This window comes from Embiotoca jacksoni, unplaced genomic scaffold, assembly GCF_022577435.1.
Source record: "Embiotoca jacksoni isolate LCO1_2020_lvr unplaced genomic scaffold, fEmbJac1.0.p SCAF_30, whole genome shotgun sequence".
Classification (NCBI taxonomy): Eukaryota; Metazoa; Chordata; class Actinopteri; family Embiotocidae; genus Embiotoca; species Embiotoca jacksoni.
In genome coordinates, this window is record NW_027185382.1 from 2,362,423 (window position 1) to 2,383,259 (window position 20,837).

General features: G+C 44.0%; 1 protein-coding gene across 4 annotated transcripts in view; it reads left to right on the top strand.

The window, feature by feature from the left end:
• LOC138206978 (nck-associated protein 5-like) overlaps nucleotides 1-20,837 on the top strand; it is a 102,776-nt gene that overhangs the window by 34,922 nt on the left and 47,017 nt on the right. For all 4 annotated transcript variants that reach the window (XM_069163925.1, XM_069163926.1, XM_069163927.1 and 1 more), the window contains 2 exons: nucleotides 6,337-6,400; nucleotides 16,313-16,446. In XM_069163925.1, the coding sequence (XP_069020026.1) occupies nucleotides 6,337-6,400; nucleotides 16,313-16,446 (198 nt within the window). The remainder of the gene's footprint in view (nucleotides 1-6,336; nucleotides 6,401-16,312; nucleotides 16,447-20,837) is intronic.

The window sequence follows — 20,837 nt, forward strand, 5'->3', positions numbered from 1 at the left end:
CCCTCCCGACACAAGCAGACAGACAGATCGACGGGCAGGCAGGCAGGCGGGCTGGTGGGTGCTGCGGCCATATTTAAAGCACATCTGCTCATCCGCAATGTTTCGTTTCGTCTGGACAGGAATGCGTCTGTGGCTTGGAAACAATTGAGGTCAGGCCCTGCTCAGAGAATAAGAAAACATTTAGGGAGACAGACAGTCAGGCTGGGGTAATCCACGCTTGGCGAGTGCATTCCTTGGAGCTCAGGAGAAGTCTCAGAGGATTCTTCATGTCTGATTTTTGCTGCTTCAGAAGTTCCAAGATGCAATGCCTGTATATGACCTGATCATGGCCCACTAAACATTTAAGTCACTGCGCTGGCCTTGATGATTCCTTAAAGTTGTTTATGGGTGCAAAGACAAAAAAAATTCACACAGTCTTGCGATTGCATCCATTGATCATGTGCTCTGAGTTCACATCAGTCCCAGCTGTCAAAAATAACGAAAAGATTACACAGTGCTTTTATGTTGCACAAGTAATTAAGCTACCCAGCGCTGAGATTCATGTGAAGTCCTGAGGCCAATGTGTTATCACAGAGGGAAAGTATAAACAACTCCACGCACTCAACATGTTGTTGACTTTGGATAATTCCTGCTAATCGTGATAATCTCAATTCATTTAACTACATTACTCAGTGTGGTGCACACGTGTGCAAACAAAGTCCAATGCACAACTCCTTTGATAAAAGTATAAGGGTGAAGTTATGGGTGTGAAGATGTTGGTGTTTGTCGGGCACACTGGTGTCCAAATCCACACAGGAATACAGCTCTTTGTTTGGCAAGGCATTTGTCATGCACGGCACCTTTTGTAATTTTCACGGAAATGAAAGCATTTTTATATAAATGTGATTCGACATACATTTTGGTGTCTTCGTAATCGTTCGCTGTGAAAACAACATTGAATAGAATAGAATGTTAATCTTCAATGGAAACGGAAGAAAACTTGTTAATGATTTGAGATGTACCATTTCACAAAGTTAAGACATCATCAGGCCACATGGCAGCCTCGAAAGGCGTGTGTTCTTTGTGTGCTCACAGCAAAACCTCTTCACATTTCACCTCGTCAATAATTGATGGTCTGCCATGGTGAGGTAAGGCTCCTTGTGCCTGGCTGGCTGGTTGGCTGGCTGGCTGGCTGGCTGGTTGGTTGGCTGGCTGGTTGGCTGGCTGGTTGGGTGGTTGGGTGGTGTGTGAGGTGCTGACATGTGGCTCCTGTTTTTCTGCTGCCCTCAGACAGGGTCCGCGGCGGGAGACGGGGTCAGGAACCAGCTGTGGGTGAGGCGGTGGGAGCAGGCGCAGGTCAGGCCGCTGTTCAGCACTCATGATGACACTTCTTGGTGATTGATTGGACCTGCCTAATGCATTGGGACCAATTGAACGGTCACAGATGTGCAAGCCCCACCCCTTAGTCTCATGAACCAGATGAAAGTGCTTACACTCTGGGCTGTAGCAGAATTTGACGGCATCTCAGTATTTGCAGAAAGGTATTTCTTCATTAAAGTCATAATGAAGAGCAACTATTTGGTGATATGTTGCATTTGTCACAGCGATTAATGACCACAGATGGTGAAGTGGGATATTAGATTCCTCCATCAGAACGAGAAGGGAACATTACAGTAGAAATTAGACTCATGCAAGGTGTGAAAAGATGCATTTTTGATCTAAATATATGATTCTACATTTTTTGAGCCACAGGAATTCATGTTAGAGCCCATCTGGACTTCAAGCTCTCTGACAGTTGTAACTCTGTTTTCCTATCAGGCTGGGTTGGATGTTATAACTTATCAAACGGCTCGGTGGGCTCATTGTCCCACACTGGAGGCTGGGGTGACATTTTTGGATCGGTGCAGAAGGTTACATAACATAGCTGTAGGAGGATTAAGGATGGGAATGACCGTTCCGGAGTCGAAACCAAAACGTAGCCAGAATCCTTGTGAAGAGGATGCCCTGTGTTGGCCATGGGGTTTGCGTGCGTATCAGGGCTCTTAACCCAGCAGGAGTGCAGACACTAATACATAAATGCATGGCAGCTCTGCTCTCATCCAAACATTGATGCTTCCCTCCCAGCCACTCTGGGTACAGTTGTGGTTCAGAAGGATTGAAATGTTTAGCTCCCTGTAAGCCTCGGTGACAATATCGAAACAATGTTTTTTTTATTTATGCATCTTATATGCATCAGGATGTGTGTATTTATGCCGGTTTGTGTAACTTTTTCAGGGAAACAGTTGAAGCATGTGGTGTTTAATCTGTTAACATATTTCTGTGCAGAGGAAAGATTAACCACACTTGGTAATTAGATGGTGCACAGTATTGCAAGGAAAAGAGGAAACCAAAATGCAAGACACAGCACTTTTTTCTCTTTCATTATGTGCTTAACAGCAAACAATGTACAATGGATTAAACCACCTGTATGGCAGAGCTGTGATAACAGTGATGAAAACACAGCTAAACGTCTGCCTCCCATAATGCAGTTCAAAGCGCATGGGTCCGACATGTCAGCTCAAGTTGGCAAACGCTCTCGGCGTGATTGATCCTCCCTCTGCCCTGACAGATCGTGTCTTTGCATGCCGCCACCGCGACGCTCCGCGGCAAGCAGCCGGCGCGTTGTCTCAACGTGACCGAAGGAGGAAGAAGCGGGTGCACAAGGCGGGTTTACATGGTGTCTGAAAGGCAGAGAATGTGTGGAAGAAACGGGATTGATCTGCTGTGAATGCAACAAGGCGGGTTTCGGGATCTCTCGGTCTGTCTTATCTTAAACAGAGAGATGTGGAGTGTTTGATGCTGCTGGGATCATATGTGAACAGAAGGGTTAGTGATCTTTGAGGTGTGCAAAGTGTGTGTGGGCGGACAGGAGATACCGTCAGCTAAGGAATTTGAGAAAGCAGGTGTACACACTTGGTGGGTGCTTATACATGCTGCTGATACAACATACTGTATCCTAAACCAAATCATTTTCAGGAATTAAGAATATGAACCTTAACAGTAGTACCCATTTGTGACTGCTTTTAGCTTGAAAGCAGTGTAAGAAAGCAGTTTTTGTAGAATTGGCTTGACCTGATTTGTCTGCCGATGCTCTTATGACCAAGGTCTCTGGACTTCTGCTGCATGTTGATTCATAGAAATGACACAGTATACTTTACTGTGTGTAATAAAGACAAAAAAGCAGGGGTTGTGGCATTCGTGACTAGTTTGGCCTGCTCCAGCGAAGCTCGGAGGGATTCCCTCCTCTCCTAAGGCTTCCTGTGATATCAGGTGATTCCAGGTCACTGGGAAACTCCTGGAGGTCCACGTCCTCGCCGCTCATGATTGGCTGCTGGAATTTACTTAGCCAAGCTTTATAATGCTGCTCAAAGAGGAAGAAAAACAGCAGAGGAGGAATGTATACACGGTCAGCTGTCAGCTTCTGCTTTCATCACATGCTCGGGTATACAAGACAAACGTTTGAAGTGTGAAATATACCCAGTGTGTACCACATATAGAGCATTAAGTACACATGGTTCATTTTCCAGACCTTTCTGCCACAATGGAAACGATTCCTCCTCTTCTGAACAATAATTCTTGTTTTTTTCAAACTGGATTTGATTTTTGTAGTTTGGCCATTTTTATCCTTGCAATAATAATCTCTCTCAAACATAAAGAAAAGCAAGCAGTCTCACAGGTTGTAAACAAACTCCACATCAGCAAAACTTATTTGGAGAAGAAATGACCGCTCGTGCTTCCTCTGCTATGAAGGATTTTATGGTTTCAATATGGTTTAGATACACTGCTGGCTGAACATCTGACTGCTCATGCTTCTTGCAATGCAAAACTTTGTTAGTGTTATCTTAACCATTCGAAACAATGTCCATAACAACAGAAATAATACCCCAGTTAGAAGAAACTAGAATTATCCTTTAAAATGAGGCGTTTAGGGACCATGGCCAGTGTTCTGACCCTTCTGGATGACATTTATGAGGGGAAATGTAAACATCATAATGAATGTGCAAGACCCACCACACTATTATAACAGCAGCCTTTTACAAGAGATGGCTTGAGATAAACTTCTTGAACCTTCAGGTTGGACTCTTGCTCAGTCTCAGGCCAGTTTACACAGCTGGTAAAAGTTTACAAATTGAGTGATTGGCAAAACGTCTCGCATCGATTTGAAATATGAATTTAGAGCGGTATATATCCGTCCACACACACATACATAAACACATGAAGAATACAGCGGGTTACAGATTGCTTTCATGTGAATGCTGTCCACATATCGCACAGTACCACGCCAACTGGATGCAAATGTTGCCAGTGAGCATTCTGCACCAGAGAACTGTTTTGACTACTGCTCGTGCCAATTACTATAATTATGTTTAACACAAAATTTCAAATTGCTCTATATTTGGCGATGATTTTCTTGGGGCGCAGTTGGCTCATGCTCGGTTGCTCCTGGAACATGCCTGTGCATAAGTGGCCTGAAACTTAACCCCTTACAGGGCTGACGCTCAGCCATAACACAGACTGGAGGAATGCCAGGCCAGTCCCGTTTAACAAAACAATATCTGCTCTGAGAAGTTCCAGAGAGCTTTTTTTTTTTTTACCCCAGAATTTTTTTTTTTTTTTTCTCAAGGTGGTGTAATGGTGTACAGTATGTGGTAATAGGAAGAGACATTGTGTAACGAGAACATGAGGGTATTAGTCAGCCTCAGGTGTGGAGCATGCACTCACACACAGCTCTGTGCACAGTTTCACACATATATAACACCTTTACTTTGATGAACGCATGTACACACCCAAATTTGCGAATGCACAGACACGCAAACTTCCCATGTAATCCCAAATACACATCATATACAACATGCTCACACACCCCAACACACGCCCTTGTATCACTGCATCGACACTTTGCTCGACTTCCTTCTGGATTCGTCACCATCACACAGCGTGTTTCACAATCATTGTGCCAGGCTTGGCTTAATTCAGTCTGGTCCCATTAGAGGAAACACGGTGGTGAGAATGTCTTCCAGCACCAGCACCAGCACCAGCAGCGTTTAGCTCAGCGCAGTCCAGACGGTCGATTCATCCATCAGCCATACATCCCCAGCTGTCTCTTCATCACCAGGGTTTTTTTTCCGACAGGTAAGCCGCTCGGAAACAATGAGGTCTTGTCACAGGCGAGGAGATGTTAGTCATGAGCTATTTTGGGGGTTGGTGATGTTGGCAAGGGGTCTGGGTGTCTGCTCGACTGAAGAAATGTGAAAAATGTGCTGGTGATTGTGATTACTTGTGTGTGTCTGGTGTAAAAAAGTCTTTATTAGGTCCCATGGTCCCATGTTAGGTGGCTTTGTGTGATGTTTACAAGGATTATACTTGGGTGAAATCGGGTCATCTGCCTCTTCTGCCAGTACACTTTGAGGACTTTTGTGATACTTTTAGAGAGTACTATTTTTGAATGTACTATGAATGACTGACTTTTGGTCTTAAACAGATTCATGCACATGCTACCCTGCCAGAGGAGTTGGTTTGATCCTCAACATGTTTGTCATTTTCCCAGAAATATGAATAGAAGCACTTGTAGAGTGACGAGCTCTCAGCAAGCACATTCAGTGAGGGTTGACCTGGAGCAGTGCTTCGGTTGTTGTGATGTTTCAGGAGGGGCTCTAAAACAGGGCTCCTTATTATCCGTGCTAGTGTGCCAAGATTTATCCCATTAAAGTCTGGAATGCCCTCACGTGGGAAACGGATTGGACGTGCACAGTCAATTTCTTTGTTCAGCCTTGTTCATGTGTCCGTATTTGTGTGTAAGGCGGGGGAGAGTTTGTTATGAGTGTGTGTGTGTGTGTGTGTGTGTGTGTGTGTGTGTGTGTGTGTGTGTATGTGTATGTATGTGTCAGCGTGTTAGGTCTGGCGTGAGGATGCCCTGCTTTTTGTTTCCTCTGAGCTATTTTTGTCTGGACAGAACTGGAAGCTGTTTTGCGTGGTTAGCAAAAGACCTCGTCTCTTTTGTGTTTGTGTGTATATTTCTGTGTGTGTGTGTGATTTGCCGGCAGGCTTGTGCGGCTTCTGCTGTTTGTCAGAAGGCAGTGAAGGATGGAAGAGTGAAGAGCTGGAAGAGGAATTGTTTTCCTAATTTGATTTGAGGTCCAGAGCTGTGTTTGAGTGTCATATGATCAATTTAAATGTTCTGAATACTTGTTGATTTGGGGCAAAGTTATGGGTACCAGTGTTACTTTTTTTGGGACTCAGATCTGTCTGGTGTGTTGCTGACTGATCAATGATCACACATTGACTCACTCTTATTTTCTCTCCTCTCTTTTTGTTTAGGGAAAAGTTGGCTGTGGCTCGCCTGCAGAGGGAAGTCGCACGGATCAAGAGCGAAGGAACAATGGTAAAGTACAGTGGAATCACTCGCCCCTGTAATCTGTGCAAAGTCAAAAAAGCCACAGTATACTCACTTCACACTCACGCGCACACACACACACACACACACACACACACACATACACACACACACACACACACACACACACACACACACACACACACACACACACACACAGTGTTAAGCCGTGCCAAGCTGTCATGCTGGCCAAAGTCAATCTAAAGTGTCTCAACTCTTCATCACATCTTCAAAAAGGAAAAACTCTGGAGAAACCTGTACATATGCAGTTATTTTACATTCAGTAAAATCAAATACTCTCTGAAATTTATAAAAAATGTGTGATAAAACAAAATAAAAACAGACAAATAATCCAAGCATCGATGCCATCTTTATGCATTTGTCTGTTTTTGAACATCTGTGCCCTGGAGAGGTATTTGATGTCCTGTGTTTGCAGTCAATTGGATAAATCTCAACTAATCTGTAGGAACTACAGGTACTCAGAAGCATAGTCAGATTGTGTAATGGTATAAAGCTGCAGCTGGAGATTAAAGGTTGAGTTTGGGTTGATTAAAATACCTCAAAGGTCACACAATAACACAAACAAACTGAGCTGCCTCGATCAGCAACTATCAGCAGCGAACTAAGTTTTGTTTTCTGATCCCATCCACAGCAGGCATGAAAACAGAACTATTTATTTAATCTGTGTTGCTGCCTGCACAATGTTTTGTCCTAAGCTTTTAGTGGAAGTTGCTTTAAAGGAAGGTCTTTTTTTACACAACTTTCAAGGGAAGTTGTGAAAGCAGGCGAGAGTGTTTATCCGGTGGAGAGAAGCATATGTGTGTGTTCATCAGTGCATATCTTCTTCTCTGTATCCATATTTGTCGGTGTGTGTGTGTGTGTGTGTGTGTGAGGGAGGTCAGAAAGTGAAAAGTTGAACCGTGTGATGAAGCAGTGCTCAGCTGATTGCAGCCTCCGAGCAGACGCTCTAACCACAGGCCCAGCTGTTTGACTGCACCCCAGTGACGCCTCTGACTCTCTTTATGGCAGCAGGCCTAAAGCAACAGCACACAAGGGCCGATGCACTCCCAGCTTTTCTTTTTTTTTTTTTTTTTTTGCTCTATTGTGTGCGATTCTCAATTGGTCCCCAAAGGAGAGATGCTTGTTTTTCTTCCTCGCCTCTACCTACAGTGGAAGAGGTCAAAGCACAGGGTCGGATACAGATCAGCCTGCCCGGAGCTGTGCAGGGGCTCAGTGTGTTGCTCAAAGCCACTTTGGCAAAGCAAAATCTTGCTTTCATTGAGGAGCTGCACCAGAGACATATGTTACTGTGTTATGGTTTGTACTTAGGTGGGAAAGTCCCCTGCAAATGGTTCTTCTTGTAAGTCTAACATGCATCAGTTTATGCTTTAATTCATTAATGTAGACATTGAAACTATGAATATAGACTTGTGAAAGCAGACAATTGCAGGCAGAAATGGGCATTACTTCCAGTACTTGTTTACGTCGACCTCTGAGTGACTCCTCCATACTGTCACCCCAATCATGCACGTGGAAGTGAAACAAAAAGGCTCAGTATTGATTTCCAAGAAGGTTTGTTATTGATGGGTAGATACACTGATGCATGGAATGCGTACATCCTCAGACGATTCCTATATTTCACTGTGACTGTGGAGTCATGCGCTATCCAGTAGTTTGGCTGCATGTTGCATTGTAGGAATAAACATTTAAAGTCCCTTTGAGTGAATTTGGTCTGGACTGAAGAAATAAAATGATACATTGCAGCTTTAAGTGACTGCAAATGAACATGCTCATAAGCGTCATAGTTTTGATTGAACTGCACCAAATAGGTGTGAAAGTATCTCACGTGTTGCACACAGAAGATCCAGCTCTACTCAATTTGTGGTAGCACTGAGGTCACCTTTTTTTTTATTTTTTTCTTCCTCCTGTGTGCACATAATATAATTCTGTTTAAGTGTCCGCACCTCAAGGCTACACCTCCGTGTGTCAGCACCTCCTCCCGTAACACTAACCCGGCATCCTCTGACCTCAACGCAGCCCAAGAAAAACACATCATTCGCCACGCTGTGAGACTCTACTGAAGGCCCGGCTCTCAGACTCACACCAGAGGATGACATGCTAATTATTACTTTAGAGGGGTATGTGGATTGCTGTCTGCGCATGCACAGGGTTGAGAGAGAGAGAGAGGGATGAGTTATCTTTGCCAGACAGGAGGAGGGTGAGGGGGGGATGGAGGAAGAAAGGGAGGAGGGGGGATATCACTAAGCTCCATTTGAAATTGGGATTATCCCCGTTGGACTCCCCTTGCACTCTCTCTCTGGCATTCCTGGGAGGCTTCGGAGCTCGGGCACGGTTCTTCAATAGAAATGAAAAAGAGACTGCTGCATCAAGGAGATAATTGTCAAAGTGCTGCCGGTGCAAAGTGGAAACTGCAAACCAGCCGCAGCCTGTGCCCAGCCGCAGACCCCCACAACCTGACGCCCACTTCCATGCCCACTCGCTTACCCAACCCCCATCTTCTACTGCCAAGGGACTAACCTAGAGACACAGATTAAAACTGCAGAGACTTTTGAAGTGGCGCTACCCCTCCTCTGTATCTGATGCCTCTGTCTCTGTTCCCTGCCTCGGCCTTACCCTTTTTACATCCATTAATGTCTTCTGTGTAACGCGATCAGAGAAACAGAGAGCGGCAGTGCCACCCATCGCAGCCCGGCGCTGCTTGTTTCTGCTGGGTGGCTCCGCAGGGACGAGTCATGCAGCACCATTACCAGTGCATTGTGTAGGAAAAGAATGTGAACGGCATCTTTATGATTGTGCAAGGCGCTCGAGCATACTGCCACAATTGTAAGCCTCGGGTCTCGCTTGTGCAGTTATGCAGCCGTCGGTGTAAACGAAACTGTATTAACAGCACGGTTTACAGAGGAACGTGTGTTTTAATTGGGTCTCCTGTTGTGAAACACGACGACGGCTACTGGCAGTGAAAAAGTATAACACTGTTTTTGTGGATCATTTGGGAGAATCGCGTGAAACCTATTAAATAATTTGTTGGGCAATCAGTGATTAGGCTCAGGCTATGAACCGTAGCTTTTTCATCACACATATGGCCACACAAGATGCACGAGTTTGAAGTGATACGGTCGAACAACCAGCAGATCTGTCTCTCTTAGACCACTGTTTTTCCTTAAACTTTATATTAGGGCTTCGACATGGTGCTTTTGGCTTGCTTTGCTGAGTGTGATCTCTAAAACTCCCACTGGAAAAACAGTGGCTTTCCATTTAGGTGTTTGATAAAGCACAGGTCACAGTTTACTCTGTGAGAGCCTCAGTGTCTTTCCAACAAGCCTGGCCTGTCTGTGTGGAGTCAAACCGCTCGTTCACAGTCTCCTCGCTGCTGTAGGTTTTCTCAGGAATTCTTCACACCCCAGTCCAGAGGCGTGGTGCAGGGCAGGGCCGCTCTCTGTATCCCGCTCTCTTTTGATGCCACTATGAAGTGCAATCTCAGTCCATCAGGGGCAGGATGCTGGGTTTCCTGTCAGGGAGAAAAGAGAAGTCCACATGCAGGCTCGTAAAGGCAGCGCCGCCCGCTCTGCTGAGGGGGCTGGGCTCTCTATTAAAAAGGCTTTTAAAACTGTTAGGTAAGATTATGACCGCTGGAAACGGCTGTCCAAACAACATGTGAAAATAAACGATCCGGCTTTGAGAAAAACTGGCTTTATTTTTCTTTGGGTTTTGTGGATGCTCTGTGACATCTGAGCTCCAACACATATGAGCCTCACACATACAGCAGATCGACACAGTTATTTCCCAGGATGCTTGGGTTGATTGCAGCGTTTGATTTGTTCACGGTTGAGTGGAGTATACGTGTGAACGATAAAGGGAATTGTTTTTGCCTCGACTTGGCTTAATTGTGTAACATAGCTCGTTTAAAAATCCGATTTCTCCGGAGTACTTTATGTAGAAAATGAAGTTAAGATAAGAAGAGCTGCTGCGTTTGTGAATATAAAGTGGAAGCGGGGGGCACAGTATGGTAAAATAAGCCCTGAAGCCAAGATAGGAATCAGCTATTTCTGTGCATGAAAACAGATTTCTCAAGGCTGTATGTGACATAGTTTGAAACACAGCATCAATAAAATCTACTTTAAATTGAGCTGCCTCAGTGGTCTGAATGCCCTTCTTTACAAGTCTTTGTCATTCAGCGTCAACCAGTCAGTGGGTCGAGATGGTTTAACTTTTGTTCTGCTTGTTGTTAATTCAGCCTCACGTTTTCTTTCAGGAGTTCAACATAATCTCAAAAACGTTACAATTATGAAGTACACCTCCAGGATTATGTCTGCATTTAAAGCCCTTTATGTGGTGAGGAGGAAACTATGTGGTTTTAGATTGGGACAGTGGATGCGTCAGACATTCCTGCAGGATACCAGAGTCTGTGTCATATAATAGATATTGACAGATCACTTTATTTTCGCAAATTTAAAAGATTTAAATGTGTGGTTTTTAGTTTGTTTTCACAAAATGGACTTGTCATATTAATTAAGATTGTTTAAACAACTGAGTTGCCAGCGCTTCTGCTCAACTAGCTCAGATTTTACAGGACATTTTCTGGATTACTTCGGAGCCAAAGCTTTCCAAGTTGGACAAGCACAGACACCACACGGGGAGTGCTACTGATTGGCAGCATCACTGTGGTTTAATTAGTTGGTGGTAATTAGACGAAGGTATGATTGTTTATCATGACAGTGATTTATTAGTGTTTAAACCATCGTAAAAAAAGCACCTTTAAAGTGGACATATTTTGTAGTGTGCTTTCAGCAGATAATGGAGCACTCTGAGGGGCTCCAGTCTTTAAAAGACTGGGAGAAAGGCTTCGGTCCTCATGGAGCTTCCAGCGCTGAGGGACTTTCATAGAGTGTTTCTGACAGCTGTTTGGAGGATGTGTGACAGCGTGGTGGTTTGGGGACTCAGGTGCTGTCTCCGCAGATTGGCCTTATCAGCCACGGACAGGGGCGAGGGCCGAGCCGGGGTCCCCCCCAAGCGCTCAGCACATTCACCGGGGTGACGAGCGCTGACAGCCGGGCCCAAATCACATCTCCACACCGTCCCTTTCACGCACACTCTCCGCAGTCTATTTGTGTATGTGTGACTGAGTGACTCGGGAGTGCGTGGGTGTGGTGGGGGGAGCTCCCTTGGCAGTGATAAATGGGCCACTGGTATGATTTAGCATATTCCTGGGGTGTGTGTTTGCTATAGTGCCAGTGGCGGTCTAAGGGAGAAGTGGTCCACTTTAATGTAGTGGCTCTCCATGATAATTGAATTGATGAAGCCCTGGGGGACCCTGTGTGTAGATTTTGAGTAAATTAAACACTGTTTTGACTCAAGCTTATTTCTATAACAAGTCACTTCAGAAAACACGTTACTGTGAATCTTTCCTGTTTTCGTGTATTCCTTTTAAATTTTGTAGTGTTTTGTGAGGTACCAAACAATGTAGACCATAATTACTATTTTATCATTGGAATGGGGATTCTTTGATTGACATTTAATTTATATGCACATTATTATCTTTATTATTTTGCACGCTTTTGTCTTAAAGATAATGCTTGATTTGTCTTTGGTGTGTCAGACCTGGCATTTCAACTCCATTATGTGTGCTAGCCAGGAGGCCAAATCCTCCTCATGTTACACTTTCCTTTGAATTCAGTCTTGCTGATGAGCGCACACACACGCACACATGCACACACACACACACGCACACGCACGCACACACATACACACACACACACTCTCACACACACACACACACATACACAAACATACGCAAACAGCCTAGTGGCATGTTTTATTTATGAATGAAGAACCTGCACGTTGCATTGTGTCCCTGATGTTTGCTTTAGCAGCGAGCCACAGATCTGCTCCCGGCCCTTTGATTAGGCAAAGAGCTCCAACCGAGGGGGGTTTCTGTGTAATGAAGAGATTATTGAGCCCCCCAAAAACTGTACCCCAAACCCTGCATGAACACGCATATACAGTCACAGATGAATGCCCTACAGAATCATGGCTGCACAAACTGCACACATGCACTTAACCTGATAACACTGCACTGCAGCTTTTCTTTTATGGGAGAAAACATTGCAGGCACAACAAGACGAGGCAGAGGTCTCTAATTAATTTAGAGTCCTTGGTGGATCTTGGAGGGTATCAGGGGGGTTCGAGTCTTCAAGTAATTCAGCTCGGATGAATACCATTACCATCTAATGCTGTCCAATTACTGAGGCAGGCTTAATTCTGGGCTCCTCTGCAACTAATACAATTTTAGACATCTGATTTGCTTCAGAAGAAATAGGGGTGAAGCCCTCTGGGCTGCTGTACAACCCTGTGTATGTTACAAAACTGCCCAATATAGCACACATAAATTAGGTGTTTCTTTTATCCAAGATTTTTCATTTATTTCCCCACATATAGTGTATAGAAATCAATAGCATCTTGCGGTCCATTCAATCTCGGGGATGGAAGCTTTACATGTTGATGGTGATAAATTCTGTCATATCTAGATGGATACATTTTTTATCAAGCAGGAAATGAAACCAGCCGCGGCAGTGACAGAGGTCAAATTTAATCCTGAAACACCCAATCTGGGCGTCTTTCAGATATATGGCTCAGTAGGACGGTGTAAAATCCTGCTTGGGCCATTTTATAGATTGCTTTCATTTGACATTGCTTTTTCTAACCACTGTACTATATAGGCTTTGTTGCAGCTGCTACCACTCGCTCCAGTTTTATTCCAGGAACAGATTGCCCTCCACAGGACAGAGATGGTAGTACACCCCATCCAGTCATGCCCATGACAGGCAGTCAAGTGAGAGGATTACCTCCTCAGTGGTTGGATTAACTAAAATAAATGTTCTCATAGAAAGTTGCCAAGGATGTATTCATCACATCCCATCTCAGTGTTGACTTTGAAATATCTTCCCAGGGCTTTTCTAACGGTGTGTTGTCTTTGTAGCTGCAGCTCGGGCTTATTAAAGAATATGCTTTCAATTAGCATACTCCTTACCACAGAAAAAAAAAGTTGCTGTAGACAATAAACATTTCAACTGAGAAAAACTAATGTATGGTTTGGGATTTCTGGCCACGTAAAGATATGGTAATGTTTGATTTAACTGCCCCGGGCCTTGTTAAATTGCTGAAATTATATATCGAACAAAAGCAATAGAGGGCTTTTACTACAATGCCGACTATAAATCCTGCGTTGTTATTGAGGTTGTTGGCAAGACTCTGTCAGCAGACACATAGTGGTCGGTGGTTTATGCCCGGGGCGTTCGTTAGACCATGTGGGCAACAAAAATCACGACTAGAGCTACTGTGCTTTTTGTGCGAATCCAGGCCAACTTGCCGAACAATGCTCTGCACATTAATGCATGTGCTGGTGCAAATAAAAGGCCTTTGTGCTCATTTGCATTGAGGTGAAATTCAGCTAAACTACAGCATATTCGAGGCATTTGAAATAGTGCCATTATGCCATCATTTGTATTATTAAAAACACATTTCCATCCTTGCAACTTATGAGAAGCTGTTTTGTTTTTGCACTAAATATGTGCTTATAACATCGGCATGAGCAAACAGTCTGCGTGTTGCATCTCTTCACCCATTGTCCTTGAAGAAAGAAGGTGAAGAGGAGCCAGAAAGTCGTTGGTTTCTGTCCAGATATATAGGTTGCACTCTTGGCAGGGGGATGCACTACTTTATGCCTCTGTATGACTGGATTTACAGCAGCCATTACTCCTGACAGGGGGGAGCCTCCCTGTTGTGTAAAGAACCTCTCCACATAGTAGCCCTGAATTTACGGCCCCAATGGAGACCAGAACTGGTTTTAATGGTGACTTGGGTTTAATATTCTCTCTCTGGCTGATTCACCCTGTTAAAACACACTTTTGAGACAGAAGTAACAGCGTAATGAAATACGGTTGTTTATTGGTCGCATTAAAGACAGTATTGTCAGAGTGAATATGGCAGTTTGCTTTCGTGTTTGGTACTTTACAGGCATACCTTTCAGTTGTTTTGACAATTTTCTTTGCAGTGTGGTTTTATGGTATCGCTTTAAATCATGGTGGCATATTTTGATGATAGACTGAGCCTGAAGGGAAGCCTCATGTTGAAGATATTTTGTCTAAAGAAGAAGAAAAGGATAGAAATTGCCCGGTTGGTGTCCTGTAATCTTTTTACACCACTAGGTGTCCTCATAATGCTTGTGTGTGAGAAAACAACTCAGCATCTCTGTAGTCACACACTGAGTAATGATTGCTGCACAGGACGGGGACCTTAAGATGAGGTCTCGAGTGACAAAAGAGATATTACTTCTGATTGTCTACCGAACTGAAATCACTGAGTGTCTACTGTCTGCATGCTCTGTGGGTGCCTGTTCAAAGCAGATGGTGAGTGACAGACGGGATAATCCTTCTCTGAGTTCACAGCCATAGAATGACTTCTTTAAAAAGAATTAGAATTACGGGCAAAATATTTTAACTGTTTTTGGAGGAGATGGGTTCCCAGTGAGAAATTTCACTCCCAGATCACATTTGTAATTAAGCCAAAGCTGCAACTTGGTTTGCAAAAGCAATTTTTTTCCTAAATTATCATCTCTGGTCTCTTTGACCGGTTATTTTGTATATATGCATATTCCTGACAAGATCTTGACAAAGAATGATCATTTAAATCTTTACCTCCTAAAAGAGAGACAACTGCTTTGTTATAAATTGTCAGCGGCAGCAGCTGCCAGGCTTTATGTAGGACCTGCCAGACTAAGAGAACGATGCTCGCTCATTTGCTCTGTCAGCTAAAAATCCTCAGCCTCGCTGGTAGTAGCTGCTCAAAGCTCCTCTGCGACTTTGTCAAAAATACAACCTCAACTCATAATGCCAAACGTCTCCCATCAAGGAGGGAGTGTGCCAGCACAGGGCGAAGTCTTTGAAGTTTAGTTTGAGGCTAGGAAGGTTCTCTCTTTTGGGAGACAACGGCTGAGGCCATCAGAAAAAAGGAGAATCCTATTAAATACTGGAAAGACGTTTCATTTTGGAATTGTCTCTGGTGGGAGAAGACCAGATAATACTGGCTGCATGATCCGTGGAGCCCTTACACACCGTGGTAAAGTTCCTCATGGGGCAGATAGGGTTAACTCACACCAAACCTGGCTAAAAAAAAAAATCCCCCACACTTTACTATGTAACGGCTCTAAACTGAACCTCCCTCTTACTGATGGGTTCTTGATCCTGATTTCACAATCCATCAATAGGTGGATCAAGTGAGGTCATGTTTATCCTTAAAAACATATATCTTTGCAAAGTTACTAGGCAACAAAACTGTAAAAAATAAATCCTGCAGGGACAGAGTGCATTTTGTGTCTGTCGGGGGGTGGGGGTGGGGGGGGACTGCTGCAGAGGTAAACATGCTATTCATGGTTTGCGTGCAATCAGTCAGTGTGTTCTGCATGTTGGCCGACAGAAATGAAAAGAAAGAGCAGAGTGAACGTTTTAAGGGTCACGACACCAGGTTCTGTGATGTCGTTTGATATGTAGTGTGAACTTTCATAGCATAGAGACCAAAGCTATCAGAGGTTCATTACAAACATTTTTAAAGTAACAACAAACTACTGGAAGCTGCTGAATTGCCATCATGCCATCATGTTCTCTTATTTTCTCTCACCTGAGCCATGAACAAATTGCAGGGCTTTTTTTTTTTTTTTTTTAAATCAGGACGACCTGTGTTAAATGTCACACCAAAAAAAAAAAAAAATGTTTCAGGCACTTCCACCCATGGGCCGAAATATGGCATATGCCTTTAGCCTTTAGCCTTTAGGCCACTCACTGCTGCCAGTTAAACGTCCGTTCTTCTATTTCTGCTCGTCCACAGCGAGAAAAGCTGATCCACGAGCTAGAGGAAGAGCGACGCTTGCGACTGGAGAGCGAGAAGCGTCTCCGGGAAGTGACCGAGGAATCAGAGCTGGGACGGGCGCAGATGGTCTCACTGCAGCACCAATTCTCCAGGTAAAAAGACCTTTTAAACAAACTGAAAAACAGAATTGCACACTGTAAATGTGGTTTGGATGTTAATATTGAACATGTGGTATATATGTACAATGTAGAGTTATTAGCACCACAGTAGGAGCATCTCCCCTGAGTAAATGAGGCTTTTGAAGAGGTGACCTCACATATTCTCTGCCCTTTCCCTGACACTGAAACTAAGATCATCACCAGCCATCTGCAAGAAATTGTAATCAGCGAAGAAATGCGCTGAATTATTCAGGAATGTTTGGCTTTATTTAAACCTCTTCACATTACTTTATGTCCTGCTTGACATACCATCTTCACACAGTAATTAATGTCACCTTTGAGTCGTGTTAGAGCTACGACAGGAATTTAAGTCTCTTTTATTTGGAGTATGTAGCGCAGAAATCACAAATATGTCCTAATAGTCTGATGAAGGCTCCCAGAAGAAAAGGTTTTGTCATCGTACCGTTAGATTCAGAGTGTCTTGGATTTTTTGTTACCCTCTTGTTTGCAATTACTTTTGCCTTGGTGTCCAAAGGGCTCCTTTCTCCACTGATTTTTACTTCACAAACGTAAGACTTTGAGGTCTTTGAAGAATTTGAAAGTCCTTTGCGATTTGTGCAACGAAAAAAAACCTTAATGCCCTGAGGTAGCACAATTATTGTTTTGGTTTTGGAAACCAACAGTCACTGATTTCCTGCCATTTTTGTTCTTGCTATTTCGCTCGATGATATTCCTCTCGGCCACTTGACCTTGTCATCAGCGAGGAGATTGGCCAATACATTAGTTTGGCTGTGAAAAATAGAGCTTTTGAGGCGTGAAGTGCTCAAATAATGCTCTTGTCATAACTTTAGTAACCTCTGTTTCATGAACTCGCCCTCTGCCGCGCAGCTGCTGAAGTGTGACAGAGAGGGACAGCAAATCAAGAGTTGATGCCATAATTAGGCGATAGGCGTTCAGTGATTTACTTATGCAAAAAAAGTGCAAAGGATTTCACATTGACTGCTTATCTTCTCATTAAGTTGGTGGAGAAAATCCTGTACATTTTAATGGTCCCAGTGTTATAGCGCAGACGAGGGCAGAGTCACCGCCAAGGGAAGAGTGAAATATTTAAGAGCCATTCCAAAGATTTATCACATATTTAAAATGTTCCATTGATGACTATGAATTATGCTCACTGGTGTTTCTCACTTCCTCAAACTGGCTTTATAAAAGCAACACCCTGCGGCTCATTCATGCAGTTTACACCTGAGAGCTGCTGGATACAGCTGAGCTTTAACCACACGGGTTAAATGCCTTGCTTAAGGGTTCTTTTGCTGCAGTTTTTGAGAGCGATAGTCACATTTTCAGTTAACTTTCCTGTGCTTGGTATGTCAGCAGCAGGCCATACAGGAAATTACATATGAAATGCTAGTTTATAGGCAGTTTCCAGATGAAGTACCATGACTTTCTGTTCAGTCTGAGTCATATAAATCATCATGCAATCCTGCATAAATCTGTCTGAGCCAATTTTATATTTTCCAACATAGCTGGCTGCACCTGTCCACGTCTTCCGTTTGGGTTTTTTACTGTGAATAATTGATGATTAGACAGAAGTATCTCACTGTCTGACCTGTATGTAGACTCATTGTGTTCCCCGCACACAAGAAAATGTGATAATATTTGTGTAGGTACGGTCCACTCCCTCACTCCCTGTTCGAATGAGACTCCTAAAAGACAGGTCGATGCAGAAGTGAATTAGGGCAGCAGCAATATGGGAGTCAATGTGTTGATGCCAGAGCAAGAGAAAGTACAGCAATTCTATTAGGAGGGAAATGTATAAAGCTTATCCCTGATTGGGTCCTGCACAGGTCCCCGCAGAGACAGATTGTCGCCATGGCAGGGGTCGCCCAGATGGATGGTTCTCATTGGGTGTCCGACGGCTACTCGGGCTGCTATACCGAGACTATGGCTCGGCAATATAGACAAAGATTCCATTATGTCCTTAAAAAGTGCTTATCGAAGCGGGATGTTTACCCAACCTCGCTGGCGCGCTCAGCTGTTGTCATTTCACTGGTGTTGCTCATTGTCATCATGCTGGATTGCTGTAATTTCCACGTCGTCAATGGTTTTGTGACTCCTCAGGGAACACAAGGTTCAGCTGCTTTCCTTCCACAAGTCACAAAGATATCTCCCTCCACCTCCACACAAGCAAGCTAACAGGATTTCAGTCTCACTGTCAAAGTCTTAATCTTTGTTTAAGCAACGCTGAGTGCTTATCTGAATGTGAATGAAGCGAGTTTCTGCGTGAGCCACCAACATGTGTGTGGAGTGTGTTTACTGGTACCTGGCCCTTCAGCGGATTAACATGCTTACTTGACAGCCAATAATCTGTGGCACTGTGCCCTGGTGGCAGATGGCACATCGGTGTGGTCACTTTAATTAGCGACTTACAAGCCAGTAAAATAAGAGAAAAAAGATAACTCGGTCACCAGTGTCTTCCCATGAATCTTTGTCCTACTTGCTGTGCTGTTTTCAGATATTGTCTTATGGATATACCTACACCACAAAAGAACATGGCAAGAAATGCTCTATATGCGTGCACATGAATAGACGACAGTTATTTTGCTTCTGTGCGAGTTGAGCTGTGTGAGACCTTCATCCATATATTTTGATGGATTTAGGCTTGTTATTTGTTGTGCATTGGGGGAATAGAAACCCCAGTTCATCAATGTGTCTTTAGAGATAACACCTGCAAATCATGTTAAGTGGACATCCAATCTTTTAAATAGACTGGGATCCGTTTTACCCTAGGCAACAATTGATTTGCGTATTGCTAATTAATCGGGGTTGTGCTTTGAATCATAAGGATGGAATGAAATCAGGCTGTTAGCGGGCGGACCAGTATGAATGATAAACACCAGGCGAATGTAACAGCAAAGATATCAAACACTTTGGAAATGAGTGTTTTTAATGGATTTTTCAAACTGCCATAAATAGAGTCCCGTCAGCTTTAACTGCTTCAGGATTTGTTACACCGGGAGACATAGTTGTTCTGCGATGATATGAAACAAAGGTAATGAGCTGCACTTTACGATATCACACACAGAAGGGTATGTATGAATAAACAGGCGTAATCACACCAAACAGAAAAGATCAGACAGCCAACCCTGCAGCCAGACGAGCTCCAGGGAATCTCAGCTTCTTACAGCCTTTGTTTGCATGTTTGTTTTCCTCCGTACGCCCCTATGATGCTTACAGCGGTAATATTTTAAAGCAGGATTTGCCAAAACTGGAACAACTGGCTTTTCTTTTTCCGCCCACAAAAAACACAATTTGCCTGTGTTTTCACGGCTGAGAGTTGGCATTCCTCAAGTGACTGGCCACTTAGCTCCAGACATAGGTACACATGCCTATATCCACACAAACACACCCTCCCCCAACCAGTCGGGTCTTAGCCTGGTGTGGGTCACATGCCCAGCCCCTCCTGACTTGGGTCGACCCCCCCCCCCTCCTCCCACAAGGCTTCACCACCACTAGCAAGGCCTGCTGTCATTAAACTCCAGCAGATTAGTGGGAGACTCCAGCCCACAACTCGGCAGCCTCCTCAGCCCACCCTGAACGTCCCATGACATTTAAGAGCCGGAACAGGATGAGACAGGACAGAAGAATGGTGGTATGAAAAGATGGGGACACGACCAAGAGAGCTTCAAATCGTGTCCTTCAGTAGATGAGAACATAAAATGAGTGAGACTAAATTAATTGTAGAGACAAAAATACAATCAATCAAGTATATTTGGATGTGTATCCTGCAAGGGCACTTTGAGGCCTTGTCCACTTCCCCTCCCCATCCCGTGTTACCACTCCAGACGAGATGGCCGCTGAGCAGACAAGACCACGGGAGCCACTTGGGGCCCAACGTTAAGGTCTGGCTTGAAGATGAGGGAGGCAATTTTCAGGTAATGAGCAGAACTGCAATTATATTTCTCCCCATGAACAGGACCAACTTTTTCAGTCTTCTGTGGCAATTTGTTTGGTTTCCCTTCACTGCTTTTTGTTTTGCTTTCCATACTTATCCTCTTAAAGACTTTATTGTTGTCTTTGCTTGGTCCAGTGTGGGGATTAGACACTTGTGGAAAGGGAAAGGAGAGGCCCTTTGTTGGCCCAAATCTACTCACACACACACACACCTTTGCATGTTGAAGCTCGGGTCTGATAATGCTGACCTAAATGCTCCTCGCTAATTCTCTTTCTTTCTGCTCCATTCTCTGGAAGTCGTTCAAAGTAAAACAATGTGCTAAAGGTAGTTTAGAAATAAATTCCTCTTGACTTAATTTTGCTGCTGCTGCATTAGTCATTGTCACCCATAACACATGTGTGTGTGTGCTCATCTGCAAAACCAGGGCATC